The 22,755-nt window shown below is 35.6% G+C and overlaps 1 protein-coding gene across 1 annotated transcript; it reads left to right on the forward strand.

The window, feature by feature from the left end:
* The first annotated feature begins 751 nt into the window (after nucleotides 1-751).
* LOC129908352 (uncharacterized) lies at nucleotides 752-1,936 on the forward strand. Its single transcript, XM_055984789.1, has one exon. The coding sequence runs from the start codon at nucleotides 752-754 to the stop codon at nucleotides 1,934-1,936; it is 1,185 nt and encodes a 394-aa protein (XP_055840764.1).
* The last annotated feature ends 20,819 nt before the right edge of the window (nucleotides 1,937-22,755 follow it).

Consider the following 22,755-nt stretch of genomic DNA (forward strand, 5'->3'; position numbering starts at 1 on the left):
CGAAAAGTTTTTCGCAAATATCTCGCGACCTATTGATCGGAGGTCATCAGAGGTTATATAAAAATTGATGGTCGTGAAATTATCTACAACATTATATTCGGCACATTTTTCTGTAAGATGAACCGTTTCGCGAGTAGAGCGCAGAGAAGGTGACTAGATTGCATTCACATACGAAAAAATACATATTATTGGTTTATTTTGCTCGATTTTTGAGGTTTTTATCAAAGTAGCTTAAATTTTTTTAGTTTTATTAACTTATCTTATTACGTAAATACGGATTAACTAAAAAAGTTTTTTTTTATTAACTTATCTTATTACGTAAATACGGATTAACTAAAAAAAAAAAAAAAATAAATCCCCGGCAAAAATCCGTGTATCAAACCCTCCTAGTGGGTGCCGGGCGGTAATGATCACCACAGTTTTATCTTGTACGTTTTTGGCAAGATGGTGATCAGCTAAGGTCAGGTTGCATAGCTGTATTGTTCTTAACTCCTCAATAGTTAAATAATCAGAAATGCAATTTTACCATCGATACAAGGTTCCTAATTTTCAGTGGTGGTGTGAGCGTGCACATAATCCGTGCCGAAGAAATGGAAGGCTGGGGGATAAACCAGTCGTGAACAAGCTCTTTCGGATGCCTTGGCAGCATCCGTCATAATTTTTGCCTTGCCCCGGTAATCGGCTCTGCCGGGGTTGACCTTTTCTTTCCGACCTACTCGTGCGACCTTAATTTATTTTCAAATCTTTTAAAATGGACAAAGACAAGACAGACGCAACAACATCCGAATTGGAGGATGAACTCTTGGCATCAAGCCAAGAGACCATCGTGGATAGCTCGGAGACTGCTAGAAGTGCTAGCGCTCCTAAGCAACCTCCACACCCCGGAAGCACAGCTGGTACAAGTAGTACCTCTGTGCCTCGACCACATAAAGCCCAAATAAATCCGTCGGGTAGCAGTGCTACCGACACAAACCTCAAAACAGCGAGTTTGCATCGTAGAGTGGACTTCAAGAGGTCTACCTTCTTTCTTAGCAAAATTGCTAAAAATAAGGAAGCTGGAACTCCACACGAAAAAGATGCCGCTGATAAAATCAGGTACGAAAAAATTGTTGAAGAGTACAACAATCTTTTTGTTCATCCCGAAAAGACCGCCAAGAGAAATAGATCTCTTGAGGAGGGTAACCCTCCTCAAAAGAAATCTAAAACCGGCGGCACCAAAAAGAAAGGGCCACCTCAGGGAGCGGCGCAATCGCGCACTTTAAGTGAGATCGTCAGGGACGATCTTCAAGTGGCGATTGTAGATGAGCTCTCCACTGACAACAAAGGTCTGATGTCAGTGTGGAACTCCATCGAGGCCCAACTCTCTGAGATGGTCTTCCTCTACACCCTATCGGCAAATGAGGGTCCCTACCCTAGTTTCGACTCTGGTGAGATGCTCAGGGGATACAGGGTAATTAAGTGCGAGGATGGGTTTTCTAGGGATTTCCTTAGCAAAAGTGTTGATGAGATCAGCAATAATTGGGATGGTTTGAAGCTCAAGCTTATCCCAGCTAGGGAGATTCCTAAACAATCACTAGCTCGCATTTGGCTGCCCCTCATGAGTATCAAGCCAAGTGAAACGGAGCTGATCCGCAGTCTCCAGAGGTTAAACCCGCTGATTCCGATGCATGACTGGGCAGTCATTAAGACTGAAGAGCCGCAAAAGAACAGCGCGTCTTACCTTCTGAGGATCTGCGAGGTTAGTCGTGGGGCTCTCGAAAAAGCCGACTTTAAACTCCGCTTTGGCATTAGGAATGCCAAAATAAAGATTCTGCAAAGTCAGGAAGCGGACCCTAACCTAGTTGAGGATATCGTCGAGGATGACGATACCCCCAAAGAGGCAGGGTTCTCCGGCGAGAGGCTGGTAACTGACGATGCAGAATCCGATATAAATTAAAAACATGCTGCACGTCGTTCAGGTTAATCTGAAGCACTCTAAATGTGCTTCAGATAACCTGAGAGTTTTCCTAAGGGAGGAAAACTTTGATGTGGGCATAATACAAGAGCCCTGGATTAATGGCCTCCGAGTGAGAGGTCTCCAAGACAGCCAATATGACCTTTTTTACAAGCCCGTCAGTTCGAGCCAAGGTAAGCCAAGAACATGTATTTTAGCTAAAAAACACTTAAAAGCTTTTTTGTGTCCCAATCTTAGCACCTCTGATTTGACCGTTGTCAAATTAAAGGGTTCAAATACTGAAGGACTACTTTTGGCATCTGCGTACATGGCACATGGCCAGCAGTCACCGCCGGAGGAAGTACGTAGGCTGACAACTCAAGCCAGTACTATGAAGACAAGCCTACTCATCGGGTGTGACGCAAATGCACGTCATACTCTTTAGGGTAGTTCTGAGATCAATGAACGAGGTGAGTCTTTATTTGATTATATCATTGAAAATAACCTTACTCTTTGCAATAGAGGTACTACTCCAACATTCACGTTTCCCAGTTCAAGGAACTATGAAGGATGGGAGGATGTACTAGACATCACTATTACAAATAGCAACTTCAATTTGCAGGTTGAAAATTGGAGAGTATCCCCTTTAAAATCCTTTTCAGACCATAGTTGGATTCTGTTCCAACTTAAGTTTGAAACCAAAATCCCACCCCCTTATAGAAATCCCAAAAGAACTGACTGGAAGAATTTCGGTCAAGTTTTTAGTGCAAAGTTACGCAATATACCCAATATAAATACAGATTCGGTGGATGATCTCGAACGAGCAATGATCACTGCCTTTAAAGTCTCTTGTCCGGTGAGACATAGTAGCAAAATATTTCCCCCTTGGTGGAACGAAGACCTGTCTAATCTGAGGAAAATGACTAGAACAATCTTCAACATCTGCCATAAACACAAATTCTATGAACCCTATAAAGATTGCTTAAGATTCTATAAGCGTAGCATAGCATCAGCCAAAAAGGAAAGCTGGGAGGAATACTGTCACTCCATAGAAGATATTAAGGATTCTGCCAGGCTTAGCAAGGTTTTATCGAGGGAACACTCAAATCTCTCGTTTCTTAAAAAGTCTGACGGACCCTGGACAATATCTCCAGCTGAATCCTTAGAATTATTAATGACTACTCATTTTCCGGGTTGCGTTGATAGCACCTCTGAAGTGAACATAAATCCCACTTTGCTATCAGTTACGACTGAGCAAGTAAACCCCTTGATAACAAGAGAAAATATAGCTTGGGCTATTAACACATTCTCTCCGTACAAATCCCCAGTCCCTGATGGTATTCTGCCCATTATGCTGCAAAATCAGCAAGAGATAGCAGTTCCATGGCTTGAAAAAATCTTTAAAGGCTGCCTTCTTCTTAATCATGTGCCCAAGTCTTGGAGACAAGTTAGCGTGGTTTTCATACCCAAAGTGGGCAAAAGAGGACATGAATCCGCGAAGGATTTCCGGCCAATAAGTTTAACATCTTTCTTACTTAAATCCTTAGAACGAATCTTAGAAACTCATATTAGCGACATTTTTAAAAGATGTCCTCTAGCCAGTTCGCAGCACGCTTATATGAGGGGCAAATCTACGGAAACAGCCCTCCATGAAGTCGTTCGAACAATTGAGAACTCGATACACTTTAAAGAATATACCCTAGCTACCTTCTTGGATGTAGAGGGAGCTTTTAACAATGTCCTAACCGAATCTATTCTCGAAGCCCTAGTGACTTTTGAAGTAGAAGACTATATCAGAAGTTGGATTATTTCAATGGTAAAAGAGAGAAGAATTCAAGCAAGCTTAGGAAATTCAAACTGTTTTAAAGTACGCCTCAGGGCGGCGTTCTTTCCCCCCTTTTATGGCTCCTTGTCATGAACAATATCCTCGTGAAGCTTGAGAGAAGTGGAGTGAAGGCAGTGGCATATGCGGATGATCTGGTTGTACTTGTATCAGGAAAGTTTTTACCTGTGATCAGTGAAATGACTGACACGGCTTTGAGAAAAGTTACCAACTGGGCTACAAGCTGTGGCCTAGGAGTTAATCAAAGTAAAACGGAACTGATGCTTTTTACAACTTAAACCAAAATCCCTGTCTTCCCTCTACCTCAGCTCAACGGCCAAATCTTATCACTTTCTTCTAGCGCCAAATATTTAGGTGTAATTTTGGACACTAAACTGAGCTGGAAGCTTAATATAGAAGAGCGGGTTAGAAAGGCGAGCATTGCTTTCTATGCCTGTAGTAAAACCTTTGGGAAAAAATGGGGTCTTAAATCAAAAATGATTCTATGGACTTACACAGCGGTTGTACGACCCATTCTTACCTACGGCGCCATTGTTTGGTGGCCTGCACTTAATAAAGCTTATAACATCAACAAACTTAAGAAAATCCAGAGAACAGCAAGCGTAGGGACGACTGGAGCCCTCCGGTCGTGCCCCACGGAGGCTCTAAACGTTCTCTTGCACCTCTTACCCATAGACCTTCATATTAAATACCAGGTCTCTTGTAGCGTTTTAAGGCTAAAAGAAACAGGTAGTTGGAAGGCAAAATCTTTTGGTCACAGTGACACAACAAATTTAATACCATCGGATATGCTTCTCACACCCACGGACTACTGCACCCCTATTTTGAATACTGTAATGAATTGCAAGGTCAGCTTCCCGTCGAGATCAGACTGGGAAGAGGGCATTGTGACGAGAGGCTTCGACACCTGCATTTTCACTGATGGCTCAAAAATGGATTGTGGGGGCAATGAAAAGGCGGATGAACTGGCCAGGCAAGGATCAGCCCTTCATGAGTCACTAGCAGAAATAGTTAACATTCCCATAGGAGTCATGAAGGGCGATATCTTCTTAAAATACCTAACAAAAGCTAACAATAGGTGGCACAACTTGACTAGCTGCGTCATATCCAGAAAAATCTGGCCCACCTATAATAAATCCAAAAGATATGACCTAATCTCTAGACCCAGAAAAGATATTAGCAGAATCGTTGCGGTGTGTCAAAAATAATGGTTGTGTAACTCAATTTTTTTGAAAAAAGGTGTTTTTTGATTAATGGTATCGTATTTTGTTAATATCATTCAATATAAAGAGGAATCAACTCCAACTACGCAATATATCTTTGATAGTTACTGTTTTTTGCTTTTATATTGTGTGGTGTTAGGTATATGGAATTCCTTTTTTTAAAAGCTTGTTATCTCGAAATGCAATTGGATGGAGTTACAGCACTTTTATTTTGATGTACACACATGTTGAATTCATTCAAAATATATGAGAGCGATTGGCTTTAAAAACTGACCTTACCAAGCTGTCAATTTTATTTTATTTGCTTTATATTTTAACTTAAGGTGCTCTTGAAACCTAAGCCGAAATGTAGGAAATTAAATTTTGGGCATTGGGTTAAGTTGAGAAATTTGAATGTCTGGTTAGTAAAAAAATTATCTTTGGTTTAATTTACCTGTGTGAATTTGAATGAATTTTTAACGTAGATATATTTTTTTTTTCTGCAAAACAAAAGAATTAATGATGTCAAATTAATTTATAAATATTAACATAAGCTTCCAACACACATTTTCCTGTGAATTTTATTTTTGTGTTGCCATTCACTAACAATTTTTTTCATCATCAATAAAATAAAATATGTAGGTATATTGAAAAATATTAATTTTCCCTAATACACACTCATAATGTTTCTTTTGACAACTGAAATTATCTTTTCACCTCAAAAGTGTCAAAAATGTATTCTCGTCTAAATATTTTACCCGATTCACACACGGCCTAAATATCAAAATAAAGTCTTGTGCCAAAATTTTAAGTTGAAAAAGCTAATTATTGAATCCGGCCTTTGAGGGCCACTTGTACAAATATTAAATCCATGGTTCAGCAACTTTTATCTTCTGAATTCGGTGGTAAATTTGACTTTTAGCACTGGTTCTAGGTCCATATAGGTTGAAATAGCTAGATCCATTCTTTAAATAAAGTTGATCCACTGCTCATCCGCCGAAATCGGCGAGTTAAATTCCTGATCCGAAGCTGAACCACGTTTGTACAACTGGCCCTGAGTCTGCTCATATAAACGAGGTATGTACTTATACTATAGCAAACAACCTTATAATTCTCAGTAAGCGATATTATGAAAAAAAAAAAAAAACTGTCAGTGGGAGCTAATACCAGACTAAAGCCAGAACTATAATTGTCGGATGAACATGAAACGGACGGCAACAGTGCTCGCAACCGCACTCGACGGATGAAAACTTATCAAAAAGACAAAGAAAACAACAACAAAAACGTGAATTTGACATAAGTTCCGACTGCTTCCTCCAATTATAGTTCTGGCTTAAAAGTTCCATAGTACTGTCAATTTTTCTAGAGTGGGCCAGGGATTTTCTAGGGTGGGCCTGGCCCACCCAGGACCCCCCCTTCCTACGCGCATGTAGATAACATCTCAGAATCAAAGATCAAAGACTTGATCTCGTTCCTAAATGCAACAAAGTGGATTTAGGACTGCCTAACACTTGTTTTTCCCTTTTTTAAAAACCAATTAAAAAATGTATTTCAAATAAATCCAATTATCACTCACAGGTTTCATAAGTTTTGGTATCAAAACGGCGCATCCTGCGCTAATTGGGTCAATCAAACACGGTTTGCCTTGACCGCCATCTCTACCTACCTACCTAAAAAAAATTAAAAATGAACACATTGGGATAAAAAATATTATGCAAAAGGGGGAACCACGTTTTTTGGAAATGTTGTATGTTTCCCTTTTTTGTACAATAAGTGCCTTCATTATTAAGAACACACTTTTAAAACATAGTTCAAATTTAGTTTTAGCTCAAAACTACTTTTGACAGATGTTCCTTAAATGTCCTGTTAAATCGCTCAACCATCCCATCAGATTGTGGATGAAGTGGTGTTGTTCGCGTCTTCTTGATGCCAAGCAGTGAGCAAACCTCTTGAAAGATCTTAGATTCGAAGTTCCTTCCTTGGTCGGAATGAAGTTCCATGGGTACTCCGAACCTGCTCACCCACTGAAAGACAATCTTATCCACAACTGTTTTGGTTTCCTGGTTTGGAATGGCAAATGCCTTAGGCCATTTGCTGAAGTAGTCCATCATTACAAGGATGTACCGATTTCCGTTGTTGGTTTCGGGAAAAGGACCTGCTACGTCTATTGCGATTCTCTCAAAAGGTGCACCCACATTGTACTGCTGCATCTTGCTTTGGATTTTTCTAGCTGGTCCTTTGCTAGCGGCACAAGTATCACATTTTCGGCACAACTTTTCAACGTCTTCTCTTATACGTAACCAGTAGAATTGCTGTCGTAGCTTTTCCAGCGTCTTGTTGATGCCTAAATGGCCTCCAGAAGTTCCACCGTGCATCTCTCGGAGAACATCATTTACCTTTGACTGAGTTACGACTAGTTGCATTACATAGGATTTACCATCTGCGGATTCCCACTTACGCCTGAGTAGCCCTTCTTGCACATGAAGTGAGTCCCATTGTGCCCAATATGCTTTTAGAGTGGGGCTTCGGTCGGAGATGTCGGCCCGTTCTGGTTTCTCTTGATGTTCCTTCCATGCAAGGATGGGTTCGATGTTCGAATCTTCCTATTGGGCCATCCTGAGTTCTTCATTACTCCAGCCGCAAATGGGATCAGCTCTCGTTCTTCTAACAGCGACAACTTCCTTTTCTTCTAGTCGTGTGCAATGCTTGCAGTCTTGCTTTCACGGGCGCCGAGATAATGCGTCTGCATTTGAATGCAGCTTGCCTCTTCGATGTTGAATCTGACATTGATACGTCTGAAGTATCTCGATCCATCTTGCTACTTGACCCTCAGTGTCAACTTTTTCAGGATCAGTCTTCACTCCTTGGGATGAGATGATATGCCCCAAATATTTAACCTCGGTCTTGAAAAGTGCACATTTCTTTGGATTCAACTTAAGATGTGCTTCTCGTAGCCTCTGGAATACAGCCTTTAGGTTTTCACAATGGTCATCAAATGTTTTTCCGTAAACGATGACATCATCAAAATACATAGCCCAAACGGCATGACATTAAACTGCCACAGACCATTTCCTGTGGAGAAAGCCGTCTTTTTACCGATCTTCTGGATGGATTTCTACCTGCCAGTAGCCACTCTTCAAGTCCAAAGTCGAAAACCATTGTGCTCCTTCCATTGCATCTAGAGTATCGCTGATTCTTGGCAGGGGGTAGCTGTCTTTCTTCGTCACATCATTCAGCCTGCGGTAGTCGACACAAAATCGAGTGCTTCCGTCTTTCTTTTTGACGAGAACTACCGGTGATGCCCAAGGGCTTTTGGAATTTTCGATCAGCCCATCTTTCTTCATTGTCGATATCATTTCTTCAACTTCACCTTGTTTGGCCAAGGGGAGACGTCTTGCTGGTTGATGAATCGGCCTAGCATCTCCTATATCGATTCGATGCTGCACCAGTTGTGTTCGGCCGTACTGCCCGCTTGGTGAATAGAAGATATCAGCATATTCGTGAAGAAGCCTTCCCGCAACATTAAGCTAATGTTGACTCAAGTTGTCTGATTTAAAAATTTGAGTCTTTAGTTTCTCCGAGTTCATAGTCATCTGTGTGTCCGCCTCGTTGATATTAGTTATTGCGGACACAGATTCACATTGCCCAACAACTTCTCCTTTCTTAAGCTTGATTGGGTACGGTTTGATGTTAAGTATCCGTACAGGTACCATGTTGTTCTTTGGTGCCACAAGAGTCTTCCCGATGATGACGTTTTGGGAACTTTGCTCAACTTCTGGCTCAACCATGAGGTATCGATGGCTTCCAATATTCCCCTTTAGTTTCGTCCACACAAAAACTTCTGAAGAAGGAGGCAGGCACATGTCTTCTTTGATGACAGTTCTAATTGTTGTTGAATTTTCGTTGCCATAGACCATTGGGATCTCCACATTTCTGTATTTCAGGACTTGATTACCTATATCCAAAATGGTTCCATGGTCCTTCATGAAGTCGATTCCAATGATGCACTCGTCACATATATCTGCCACCAAAAACACATGTGAAAACTCTAGTTCTGCCATACGGATCGTAAGACGAACTTCACCGTACACCCTTGCTGCTTCTCCTGTGGCGGTCTTCAGACGGTAGCTGTTGGTGTTATATAGCCATGTCATCTTCACCAAGTCTCTTCGCACAATAGAGGCGGTGGCACCGGTGTCAATTGTAGCCAATTGTTGTTTATGGTCGCCTCCACTGTCAGACTTTTGTTGTTTCGTTTAGTCTGTGAGACTTGAATTGTGGTTCTGGGGCCATCGATACCAGAAACCAGCTTCTGCCCCTCGAAGTTGGTTCTTACTCGTTTCTGAGCATGAGTGTTAGTTGTATCGCTTACCTGTTGTTGGGCAATATTCCTGTTTCCACAGTGTTCGCAAGCAGTTCTTCTTGGTGGCAATCTGCACTGCCGCTGGAGATGTCCTGTCTTGTTACAGTTCCAGCATCGAGCAGCTCCGTCTTGGTGGTTTCTTTGGAATGCGAGTTTTTGACAAGAGCATTCCTCCACTGCAACTTCTCTTACCCGATGAACGCCTTGAGAAGCCTGTTCTGCTGCTTCCATAGTAAGTGCGAACGCTAATGCTTCAGGAAGAGAACGTTTTCCAGTTGTTCGTATCGCTCGCTGAAGATTTATGTCAGAAACAGCACGAACAAAGGCTTCTGTAGCAAACTGATTGATAATGTCGTCTCCTGCTGTCGGATATGCCAGATGAGCTAACCTTTCAATATCAGCTTGCAGTTGTTGCAGAGTTTCTCCTCTTTTCTGGACTCTTGTATTGAGTTGGACGCGGAAGAACTCCTGCATATGGCCATCTCCAAAGTGTTTTTCAATAACCTGGACAAGAGCGTTAAAGTTACCATTCTTTTCTGGTAGTAAAGTTTGTAACAACTCAGCAGCAGGACCTCTAAGAGCAAGAGTCAGCGCTATACATTTGTTTTCGTCATCCCAGTCAATTGTTGTGGCAGCTGCCTCAAACTGTTTCTTGTAGATCGACCAAGAACTTTGTCCATCAAAGGTTGGTGGATGCATTTCCTTCTTCTTTAAATACTCACCAGAACTTTCTCGCACCCTGATTTTTCGAACCTTGTCAAGTTCTTCGGTAGAACTTTGCATTTTAACTTCCATTCCTTTCAATTTGTCATCGAATTTTATTTCTACTTTCTCGAGTTTTTCTTCAACTTTCTCGAACTTTTCTTGAGATTGTTTTTCAACACCTTTGAAGGAAGCATCAAGAGCAACGAACTTGTTCTCGATAGCATCAAGCTTACCTTCGATGAGGTTTTTCTGTTCATCTAGAAGGTTCTTTTGGGTTTCCAATTTTTCGAGAAGATTCTGTTGTTCACTCTTTTGCTCGGTATTTTGTGCCTCAATTTTTTTGAGAACACTACTCTGTTGTTTTTCTAATTGTTCTCTCTGTTCCTTGCGTTGTGTCTCAATTTGTTCTTTCTGTTCTTCAAATTTTGCAAGGAGAACAGCCATCATGGATGACATATCGGAACTAGTACTTACTCGTTCTTCTATCATTTCAACCTCGAATTGAAATGTATCCAAATCTTCGTTTTTCTGGGTTAAATAATCCTGTAGACGAATAATGAGATCATTTTTCGATCCAGCAGTAGGAAGACCTCGCTTAGTTAATTCCGCCTTCAGCTCAGTCAAACTTAACTGATTTAGTGTTTTACCCATTTTAACTTTTCATAGCGCGAGCACTTTTTCTTATTTCAAAATGTTTTACACTTTGTTTATTGTTAAAACCCACACGCACTTTTTATTTTATTCGCGGAATTATCTGATTCGCACAAATAAATAAGTTTTATTCCACTTTTCTGACACCAATGTAATGTTTTATTCCGGGTTAACAATAAAACTTATTTAATTTACACTTATATTTCCGTTCAAATAAGAACACACTTTATTTCAACTCAATTTACTTTTATTATTCGCTCAAACAAACACACTTTTAAATCACTTTATTTACTACTAACAATTCGCAACACTTTATTTCACACTGTACTGTACTCTTTCACTTTCAAGATTAAACTGTGTCCGGTCGATGTCTACGCTGCCCTTTTATACCGGAATTTCGAGATTCGAGAATGTCGAGAACTTCGAGATTCGAGAATGTCTTCGAAGGTTCTCGTCTTTGCTTCTCGAAACTTCCTTTCCAGGAGGGGCGCTTCATACTTCCAGTCTAGTGGGATATTTTGGGATGTGTTTAGAGGGTAGGTAGTTTCTTAATTACTAAAGGTCCGTTCACATTTCTACCTTTGCAGTAGTAGGTAGTGTGTTCAGACTTTTATCTTAAAAGTAGTTCGGTAATTCATCGTTACAATATGCATAAATATTTTGGTAGATATGTTTTTTTTTTTTTTTTGTGAAGTAATGCGAAAAAACGCTACTATAGTAGCCATACAGTTTCTGTTTTGGGTTATTTGTTTTTGATAAATTGATAGTTGAAAGTTCCTCTTTGAAAATGCAAAATAAAAAAAATATATTTCTTTCAGTCATTTTCATTTCTCCGAAACTTATAAATGTACTCAAGCCTAGTACGCAGCTGAAGCAAAACGAAATTTTTCATACAAATAACGAAATCTTGAACGAATTTAAAATTTGTTTTGTTTTTGTTTTAAAACTTATTTTCTTATGTTTTTTTTTTTTATTTTTTTAATAATTTTTACTTTGCCGAATGCCGATGTTATTTTTTCGTTTACATGTTCGCTGTTGACTTTGGAGACTTCCAATTTTTTTCGTTTCTAGGCTTCAATTGTTATTTTTTGTATGGAGAAATATAAAAACATGGATATTTCTAAAAAAAAAAGACAGCCAAGAAGAACCTACATAATAGGCCTTACCAATAATGAATCGCTAAACACACGTTTAACCCCTTACCGCACAGTGGCTCATATATGAGCCAAACCATAAAAAGCCTTAATACTTTAAAGTTAAAAAAAAAAATCTAGTTTTGTTTAAACTTTTCGAATTAAGTAATATAAGGCCTCTAACTAACATTATAAAACGCCATCTGTAATGATTTGGGCGAGCATAGTTATCCGGTAAAGTGGCCGAACTGGTGATATGCAGGACGGAGCATATTTGAAAAATTGAAAATTGAATAAAAAATATAAAACAATAAGTAAGAACTTTTAAAAAAATATGCCAATAAAGGATATAATGTGATTATTATTGCTAATATATATTTTGTTACATTTATCAAGTTTTAGACATTTGAAAGTGGCATTAAGTGATTGGATCATATATGAGCCACCGTGCAGAAATGTTCCCCTCCTGTTGGTCCATATATGAGCCATCGTGCAACAAGGGAACAAATAAATTTTTTTTCTTATTATCTACACCCGATTTTTTCTACGTTTTCGTGCGGAATGTTATAAATTTAATTTAAAATAGATTTAAAGGCCTTTTAATCTATTTTATTGAGACTCATACAGTTCCAGCGCGTAGTTTTTACGTTTAATTAATTTAATTTACATTTTTTTTTGTTCGTTTTCTGCTCAATGTGCCAAATATGATCCAAACCGGAAAAACCAAAATTTTCCGACTTTTACTCAAAAAATTGAAAATTCCTGAAACACGTGTCTTTTTATTTAACAAAATCTACCATATATATTTTTTTCACGAAAAAAAAAAAAAAATCATGCGGTAAGGGGTTAAGTATCGTCGGGTTTAATTTTACCGTCGCGTTAAATTGGGTGTATACTAATAATCAAAATAAACACGCGTTTAAGACTGGGTTCCCTTTTTCTGCGAAGTCAGATCTCATGTAAAAGCATTTGTATGTATAAGTGAATATTTTTTGCTCTCTCGCCATCGAATTCTCTGGTTGTTTCCTCTCAGGATGTTGGTTTTCAATTTTTCATTCATTGTTTCTTTATAAGATCGCCATCGCACTCACGCGTGCGGGGTGAAATGCAAATGGATGTAGGTATACATAGATCTTTATATGGATATGGTGTTTTTGGACGAAAACTGGTTTGAAAGATTTCTGAAGTGTATACCTATTTATTTTTGAAATGAAAAAGAAACTTGTTTTCATGTTGCTGTTGTGGATGGCAATTGAGTTTTCTGTGTATCAGAGAAATTTTTTGCATTATAATAATAATTATAATTATAATAATTATAGTTGTTCAGCGGAGAAGCAGGTAGAGGATATGTTATGTGGGTGCTTTCATATAATATACTTGACAGTATCCTTTGTGTAGTGTGTAAAAAAATATGAGTAGATGCGCAGAAGGATTGATTTTCAGGTTCTTGCTCGCTTTTGAGTTCTTCTTCGTTGAGAAATTTTTTGTCTAGCACTCGAGCGTGCCGGCTGACATGAAAATGTATTTACATACAATATATAGAATGTTTAGGTTCTTATGTGTATGTTGTTTGAGGATGGACTCGAGATAAATCTTGTATGACAATATGATCATGGAGAATGCCGCAAAAAGTTCCCCCTGAACTTATTTTTGGTAACTTAGGCCGCATTCGGAATAGACTAAATATTTACCAGAGAATAAATTTTGATAGCTTCTTCATTCAAAAACAAAGAAGACACTGAATTGATAATCCATTGCAAAACTATTTCTATAAATACCATCAAGTGCATTCTAACCACAAATACCCCTAGGTATATAACCCTTATACCTAAATATTATAAATAAAATGGCAAAAATTCTCTGTGGTAACCTACAAAAAGAAAACCGAATCCACAACATATAAACAAAGACAATGAAAAACAAAAGGACATAGGTATTTATATTATATATAACCCCGTACGCACGCGCGAATGTAGTATAATAAACAATAGAACCCAGAAATCAACCTAAATATGGAAATCAATCATTGTGTGCATGTCAAATGTCAATACACATTTTTACACACAAACAAGTGCATACTTACAAATGTACCCAAATATCTGATCCTTTACCTATATCCCCGCACGAGCGATGTGAATATTACACAATGCAAAGAATTTCGCTGACACAAAAAAACCCAAAAATGTCATCTCGCACGCGCGAGTGCGATATTATAAACACGAAATGAATTGTTAGGAAAAACCCAAGAGTCAACAAGAACAAAACAACCCTTTTTGAAAAACAAAGATAATGATCTTGCAAAAAATATCACTATCTACCTACTCTCTGCAGCATCTTCATAATTTCATAAATGATTTGTGCCTGCCTGAGTGAGGAAATAGGAAACAAAAAAAAAGTATTATGTAAACACAAAAAAAAAAAACAAAATATAACGAGAAAATGAGAGCGCAAGAGCAAGTTTTTTTTTAATAAATAGAAAAGAACAGAAAGAAAGAGTTCATCAGCGCCAGCTTATGCGTGGCATTCTTTTGAACTAAATTTGTATGTGTGTGTGATTAATGGAATTTTCAAAGAAAAAAAAGCTGTTATATTAAGACTTCGATTCGTTTACGTTCAAGATAATAAAGACTTTGATTCGTTTACGTTCAGCACAAGACTGACTCAAACTTTTATTGAAACTTTAATATTGGAAGAAAATGATGGAGATAGGAAGTGGGAAGAAAAGAAAAATGCAGATTTATGCATTTAGTGAAGATTGTTATTGCATGTGTGGGATGTGGGATTAAATGTTTGAAATGAGATAAGGATGATAATTTAATGTGGAGTGAAGACCACACGTAAGTGTTATTATAAGATATGTGTATAGAGGATAGTATAGAGGATGTGTACAGATAAGGGTATAGAGGATAGTATTATAGAGGATGTGTACATAACACCTCCCCCCTTAGAAAGGAAATTGTAAAAAAATTAGAAAGAAATAAAGAAATTACATTTTTATACATTGGTACTTAACCTAATATAATTATTTTACAATTTCTGAGTATTTTCATATAAAACTTTTTTTTTTAATTACATATTTTATACATATGTAGGTACTTAATCTAATATAATTATTTTACATTTTCTGAGTATTTTATATAAAATTTTTTTATTACATATTTTATATATATGTACTTAATCTAATATAATTATTTTACATTTTCTGAATATTTTCATATAAAATATTTTTTAATCATTTGTAGAAAATCCTTGCGAAATTTCTTGTTTAGAGCGTCTCATTGAAGTTGGAGTATGCGGAGCGATGTGAAGTCGAGGAGTGTATGGCAAAGAAATGTCTTCCGAAGATCCACTATCATGTGGGTTTGATTTCGTTTTATAATTATTGTAAATTTTAACCAAACATGGGTCATTTTGATTGTGTCGACAACATATGAGCTGGATAAGTCTGAAACATCCATAGCAGGATAAACAGTAGAGTATAATAATGATTGCGACTGCACTGACTAAGAATTGCATAGCCATTTTAAACCATCCGTTGTTAGCTTTTTGGATGTGATCATTGAAAAGTTTATCCATGTTCTCTTCTATTTTGTTTATTTGACTGGATGCTGTTTTTAATTCATCAAGGCGTATATTGGAAAGATTTATTGGGGATAGAAATAGTTTTGACTTGTTTTTTGATTTTAATTCACCACAGCAATCGTCTTCGAAAATTGGTATGTCTGGAAATATATGGTTGTATTCAGTCGATATTTTTGTAGTGGAAATAATTTGATGAGATGCTGAATATGCTCGGCAATCAGGCTGCAGTTTAAATAATCCTATTCCTTTTATGATATCATCTTTAATGTCTTCATCTTTGCAGCTGATGGTGATAAGTTCTTCTTGAGGACTCACGAAGATCCAAATGTTGTTTTTCAGAGGATGCCAAATTGAAATGTATCCTTGTAATATTTTCGTATTGCATTGTTCTGGTATATTTTTATTTAGTGTTGTAATTAGTTTTGTTTCGCAAGTTGGTGAAGTTGTAGTGGATTTTATAATATTATTTTCACAAATAGTCTTATCATTATAAATATTTTTACAATTTGATTCTTTATCTTCAATTGTTATATATGATAGCTTATTTACAGATATTGCTAAATAATTGGCTGAAGGATTGATAAAAATAAAGGAGTTATTTCTTAAAGGAACTGGGAGTGGATGTAATTTATATAGATTGAACTCTGTGTACGTAACCAAAGGAGTTTGTATGACAAAAACTAATTTGTTTTCTTTATAAAAAGCTTTTAATTTTGATATTTCAATTAGTTTAAAAGAATTGTCGTATTCCAAAGGCAATGGAAATGATTTTCCATTATTTAAACGATGAGTATTGTTTAATAATTCATCAATAAACCGTTTAGGTGTGATAATACTAGGGTGTAATATGTTTGTTTTCGAAAATAATATTGCAGATATAATTAAATCATATTGTTCGTTACATTCATTTATGAGATATGTTAGAAATGTCATATGAGAATTTAAAATCACTAGGATTTCTATTGAGTTTTCAAATTCATAAGTATTATTAAAGAATTCATTAAATTTGATAATGTTATCATTCAGTATATTTTCTGATACCTTTAAGGTATTTATTGTGTCATTAAAATTTGCAATAGTTGTTTTAATAATATGCATTTGATCTTTAAGAATGTATTTAATTGAAGAATCGTCGCTTTCAAGGTTATTAATTGCATTCATATAATTTTGAGCGTCATTGGCATCTGGTGTACCAAATAACCAATTAAGGGCGTAACCTCCACCATTGAATATTCCTCTCTTGGATCTTTTCTTTTTTAGTAATTGAGATAATGTTTCTTCTTTGAGAATGAGGTTATTAAATTGTAAGGAAAGAAAATTCAGTGATTGGTTACAATTATTTAAAAATGTAGATTCGCAAAATGATTTTGGTTGTTTTGTAGATACTGGTATATATTCTAGTTTACAATATGTCTTATGTGCACTGTGGCATAAGGTTGATGTTTTATATTGAAATTTCTTAATAGCTTCTAATTTTGTCTGATAGTATGATATATCCAAAAATACAATCGTTTCGTATGTATCACTATAGAATTGGACTGTTCCAAGTTTCTCGTAAAAGATACCGCTACTTGTATTAATTTTATCGATTTCGTATTTTCCCATATCTGCAGATGTTAATTCCAAGATGTAGATCATGAGAGTATAGACCAATTTCATGATGGACCTGAAAAAGGTTTCAATCGATTTGAATGCACTTTTACAATTTTGTTACCAATTTTAATAGAATAATTTTGTTTTGCGTGTATTTTAATTATACTGTAGGGACCTGTATATTTTTTATCTAATTTGTTAGATTGTTTATTTGCCAAATAAACCTTGTCGTTTACTTTAAAATTTATAGGGTTAGCATTTTTATCATATCTTGATTTAGATTTAAGTTTGGAATCATTTAAATTTTCTCTGGCAATCTGATGGGTTTTATTAAGACGATATTTTAATTGATCGTAGTATGAGTCATATATGTATATTTCAAATCTGGGTTTGAGGTTATGGAAGTTGGGAGAATGGCCTTATGACCAAAGAGTAACTCATATGGAGTGTATTTGGAAGAAGAATGAACATGTGTATTATAGGCAAACATTGCTATTGGAACATATTTGTCCCAATCAGTTTGTCTTGAATTGATATAGTGCTTAAGATAGTCCTTGAGAGTCGAATGGGATCTCTCTAATGCACCATTACTTTGGGGATGGTATGCAGTGGTTATGAAATGTTTTATCTTAAAAAGTTTTAGGACATCTTTGATTAGGTTTGAGTTGAATTCGGTTCCTTGGTCAGAAAGAATAGACTTTGGAATTCCGAACTGTGAAATGAATAATATTAACTTATCAGCAACTGTGGTTGCAGTATGTATAGGTATGGAAATCGCATATGAAAACTTAGTTAAATCATCTTGCATTGTCAAGATGTATTTGTTACCATCTTCGGTTAACGGAAGTGGACCTACGATATCTATTGCTAGTTTTTCAAAAGGTTGTGAACTAGTACTGGTAATTTCCATTTGAGCTTTTCTTAATCTTCGTTCTGTTTTGTTCCGATTACATGAATCACAAGATTTAATATATCTCTTGATATCCTTTCGCATATGTTGCCACTTGTATCTATTATTAATTCTTTTAAGCATTCTATGAAATCCACAATGACCTGAGGTCGGAATGTCATGATTTTCTTTTAGAATTTGTGGAATTTGTTCCGGATTGGGATTTACTATGATATTCATATATATAGTTATTTTAATTTTTGAATTACGGAAAACATAAATAATTATGTCTCGACATTTTTCATATTTGAATTGGTTGTATTGATCAACCGGATTTGGTATAGAGATAGTATTTATTTTTTTTCTTTCGAGTTCGATTCTTAGATTTTGTATAGTATAAAAGAAATCTGAATACAGGGGCTTGTCAAAGAAATTTTGTTTTATAAAACAATGGAAAAACATTTGTTCATTTTCTGCAGTGGTCGTGAAATTAGAAAATAACTCGTGTGGAGTATTTTTAATTAATTCTGAGTTAATAGATTTAGAGAGTATTTCTTCTGTATAATTATTTTCATTGTCGATATCTAAGGATGTGATGTATGCTATGGTTGATTTTGAATCAAGAATATTGTCATTACATTCACTGAAATCGAATATCTTTGACAAAAGTGAATTATAATGGAATTTTACGTAATCTCAAAATGAAATATAGGGATTCTGGAAAGACAATCAGCATTTGAGTTGATTCGACCTGGTTTGAATGTAATTAGATATTCTTATTCTTCTAACCTCAATCGCCATCTAATTAATTTAGATCCAGGATCCTTTACATTGAATAACCATATAAGTGGTCGATGATCGGTTACGATCGTAAATTTTTGACCATAGAGATACGGACGGAAATGTTGTATAGACCAGACTATAGCGAGTAATTCGCGTTCGGTAGTGCTGTAATTTGATTCAGTGTGATTAAGAGTTCTACTAGCATAAGCTATAGGAAGGTCAGATTTTCCATCATGCATTTGGCTAAGTACTGATCCAATCGCAAAATTGGATGCGTCGGTAGTAAGAATAAATTGTTTAGAAAAATCTGGGTATTGTAGAATTGGACTTGAAGTAAGTTTAAGTTTTAAAGCTTCGAAAGCATTTTCTTGTTCTTGAGTCCATTGATACGGAAAATCTTTTTTTAAAAGCTTAGTTAAGGGTTTAGTCAGTAAAGAAAAATTAGGAATGAAGCGTCGGTAATAACCAGCTAGACCTAAGAATGATTTAATTGATTTAGTATCCTTTGGAACGGGAAAATTTTTAACTACTTCAGTTTTCTTAGGATCAGGTTTAACACCTTTATCGCTTATAATATGACCTAGATAATTTACTTCTTTCCTTAAGAACTCGCATTTTTCTATTTGTAATTTGAGATTATTTTTCCTAAGCCTTTCGAATATATTTCTTGCTTTTAAATTATGATCAGAGATCGAACTTGCATATATTACAATGTCATCTAAGTAAACGAAACATTGAAGTCCTTGTAAGCCTGTTAGAATTGTATTCATTAGTCTTTGAAAGCAGGCTGGAGCATTTTTAAGGCCAAAGGGCATACGAACGAATTCGTAATGTCCTGTTGGTGTGGAAAATGCGGTTTTTTGAGCATCATTAGGGTTCATCTGGATTTGATGAAATCCAGATGCCAAATCTAATGTTGTGAAATATTTCGCATGACTCAGTTGGTCAAGGATTTCACTTATGTTTGGTAGTGGATACGAATCTCCTACCGTGACATTATTGAGTTTTCGGTAGTCTATGACTACTCTCCATTTTTTCTCACCTGAAGCACCGGGCTTCTTGGGGACAATCCATAAAGGAGCCGACCATGGTGATACTGAAGGTCTAATGATACCTTGTTTAAGCATTTTAGAAATTTGACATTTCACTTCATTTTTGTGAACTTCTGGATACCTGTATGTCTTTGCGGCAATAGGCACATTATTTCCAGTATTTATTGAATGCGTAGTAGCATCAGTACATGTTAAGAATTCACCATCTAAGTGAAAGATGTCATTGAATTCTTCGCATAACGCGTAAACTGAATCTTTTTCTTCTTTATTAAGATGTGAAACACGTAAATTGCTTCTTAATGTTTCTAATCGTTTCGAATACGAGGGTTTATTGTTATTTAGACTAAAAGTGAATGCAGATTTAGGTAAAGGTTCAAGATTTAGAGATAATTGCTTAACTGCACATATTTTATTAGTTGAATTAAGAATTGAGCCATAAGCTTTATTGAATTTGTTTACTTTTGTAATGGCTTTAGATAAATAAACACCTTCACAAATTTCCGTTTCAGGTAATATTCCTTCAAATATATGAGGGTTAGCTATATCAATTTCTACTAGGGTTTCACTTCTAGGACTTAAAAAATACATTGAACTTGGATATATTTCTAAGCAGTTGGTTTCTCTGAAACATAAGGTATTATTATTGTAATCAATTTTTGCATGATTTCCTCTTAAGAAATCGTTACCGAGAATACCGTCATGTGGTATGTTCGAACTTTGATTTATGATATGGAAATTATGTCTTATTTGAATTGGAAGTGGATCACCAATATCTAAGATACAAGATCCGATCGTGTATATTGTATTTCCTATGCTAATACCATTGAGGTTTAATTTATTATTATTATCGATATTTACATTTGGTTTAAGAACGTCATTTTTTAAAATTGAGACACTAGACCAGTGTCTAATTAAAGATTTAAGTATTTCTTATTTGCCTGAGAGCAGCTTATTTTCACTATTGGTAACTTATGCAAATTAGAAGAAAAGAAAATATTTCTTTTTAAATATCGGTTGCCATTTGGGGATCCTCCAGCAAGGCAACTTTTACTGGAGTATTCAGTTGGTTTTTTTGAAAGTTATTCGGATTCTGGTGATTATTGTAACCACTTTGATTTCGGTTATTATTGAACTGTCGCTTACGACATTCTTCTATATTGTGACCAATTTTCTTGCAATACTTGCAACACTTAATTTCTTTGGAGTTTGGAGAAGATTTTTGAATATTCGTCGAAGAAGCAACGTTCACACTTCGTTTTTGGTTTCTGCAATTAATAGTATTATGCGTATTGGTTTTACATGTAGAACAATACAAACGTTTATTATTACACATATTATTAATTCGTTCTTCTGTCAGAGCAGAAGTTATGGCTTCATTTAAATTTTTTGGTTCCTTCATTCTTAATGACTGCGAGATATTTGGACTTGAAAAATATACTAATCTATTAAGAGCTATCTCTTGAAGCATTTCAATTTTACCTGCCAATTTAATTTGATCTGAAGTTGAAGAGTTTGTAGAGTTTATGCATCGTTTAAGAGCACTTTCTATTCGACAAGTGAATTTGTTTACCGGTTCATTCGGTGCTTGTTTACAATTAATTAATTCATAAATTAATTGCGAATGATGTTTTGAGTCTTGATATAAATCTTTAAGAAAATTTTTTAAATCGTCCCAATTTAAAAACACTCTATTAACACAAGCAGTTTTTGCTTTCCCAGTAATTTGGGTTTGGATGTAGTCGAGCAATATGTATTTTTGCGTGGATGTAGCCAGTGCGAAAGCGCGGTTACAATCGCTTATGAATGATGACAGTTCTTCGCGATTGCCATCGAAGGGTTTTATAAATTTTATCAAAATATTAATTGGGATATCTGGGTCTTTAGGAGGGGTTAGGGAAGATTCTTCTTTTGAATCTTTTAATTCTTTTGAATCTTTTGATTCTTTTGAATCTTTTGAATCTTTTGAATCTTTTTTATCTATGTTGTCACCCGTCATTGTTAGGTAATTTTTTTTTTTTTTTTACAATATAAAAATATAAATTTTATGTTTTTTTTTTTTATGGCTACGATTACAAATATTAGTATTTAAACACTTATAGTTACGTTTGTACTTATAATTACGTTTGTTTTTATACACTTCAATTTTTTTTTTTTACACTGCAATATGTTGGTCAATAAGTTGACTATTAAACGTTTTGGAGATAGAGATCCCACTTCTGACACCAATGTTATATTAAGACTTCGATTCGTTTACGTTCAAGATAATAAAGACTTTGATTCGTTTACGTTCAGCACAAGACTGACTCAAACTTTTATTGAAACTTTAATATTGGAAGAAAATGATAGAGATAGGAAGTGGGAAGAAAAGAAAAATGCAGATTTATGCATTTAGTGAAGATTGTTATTGCATGTGTGGGATGTGGGATTAAATGTTTGAAATGAGATAAGGATGATAATTTAATGTGGAGTGAAGACCACACGTAAGTGTTATTATAAGATATGTGTATAGAGGATAGTATAGAGGATGTGTACAGATAAGGGTATAGAGGATAGTATTATAGAGGATGTGTACATAACAAAGCTAAAATAGACACTTTTTCAACAATTTATATTAAAAATACTGTGAGCAAAAACATATATCTTTTTTTTTGAAACTGATTTGAAATATAATGAAAAAAAAAATAATACAAATAAATTGTGGATGCTTTGACTGCCCCTTTCTCAAAAACAGAATGCAAATATTGGTTTATTAAAATCAAATTTTTAGTGGGTAAATAAAAAAAATATTTTTTTTGGCAAAGTGGCTGCATGAAAAACTTTATTAACTTCTTATTAAAAAAAACAAAAATATTTTAAAAAATAATCACGCTTTGCCCTACGACTAAATGCTAAAAAAGTGCATTTTGACACTTTTCCTTCAAATTAACCGTTCAAGCTAACTTCAAATTAAATTTTAGTAATTATTTTGGATTCTTCTTATTCCAATTTACTTTTTGTTTCATCTAAAAACACCAATAAATGGTAAA

Source organism: Episyrphus balteatus, chromosome 1 (assembly GCF_945859705.1).
Source record: "Episyrphus balteatus chromosome 1, idEpiBalt1.1, whole genome shotgun sequence".
NCBI lineage: Eukaryota > Metazoa > Arthropoda > Insecta > Diptera > Syrphidae > Episyrphus > Episyrphus balteatus.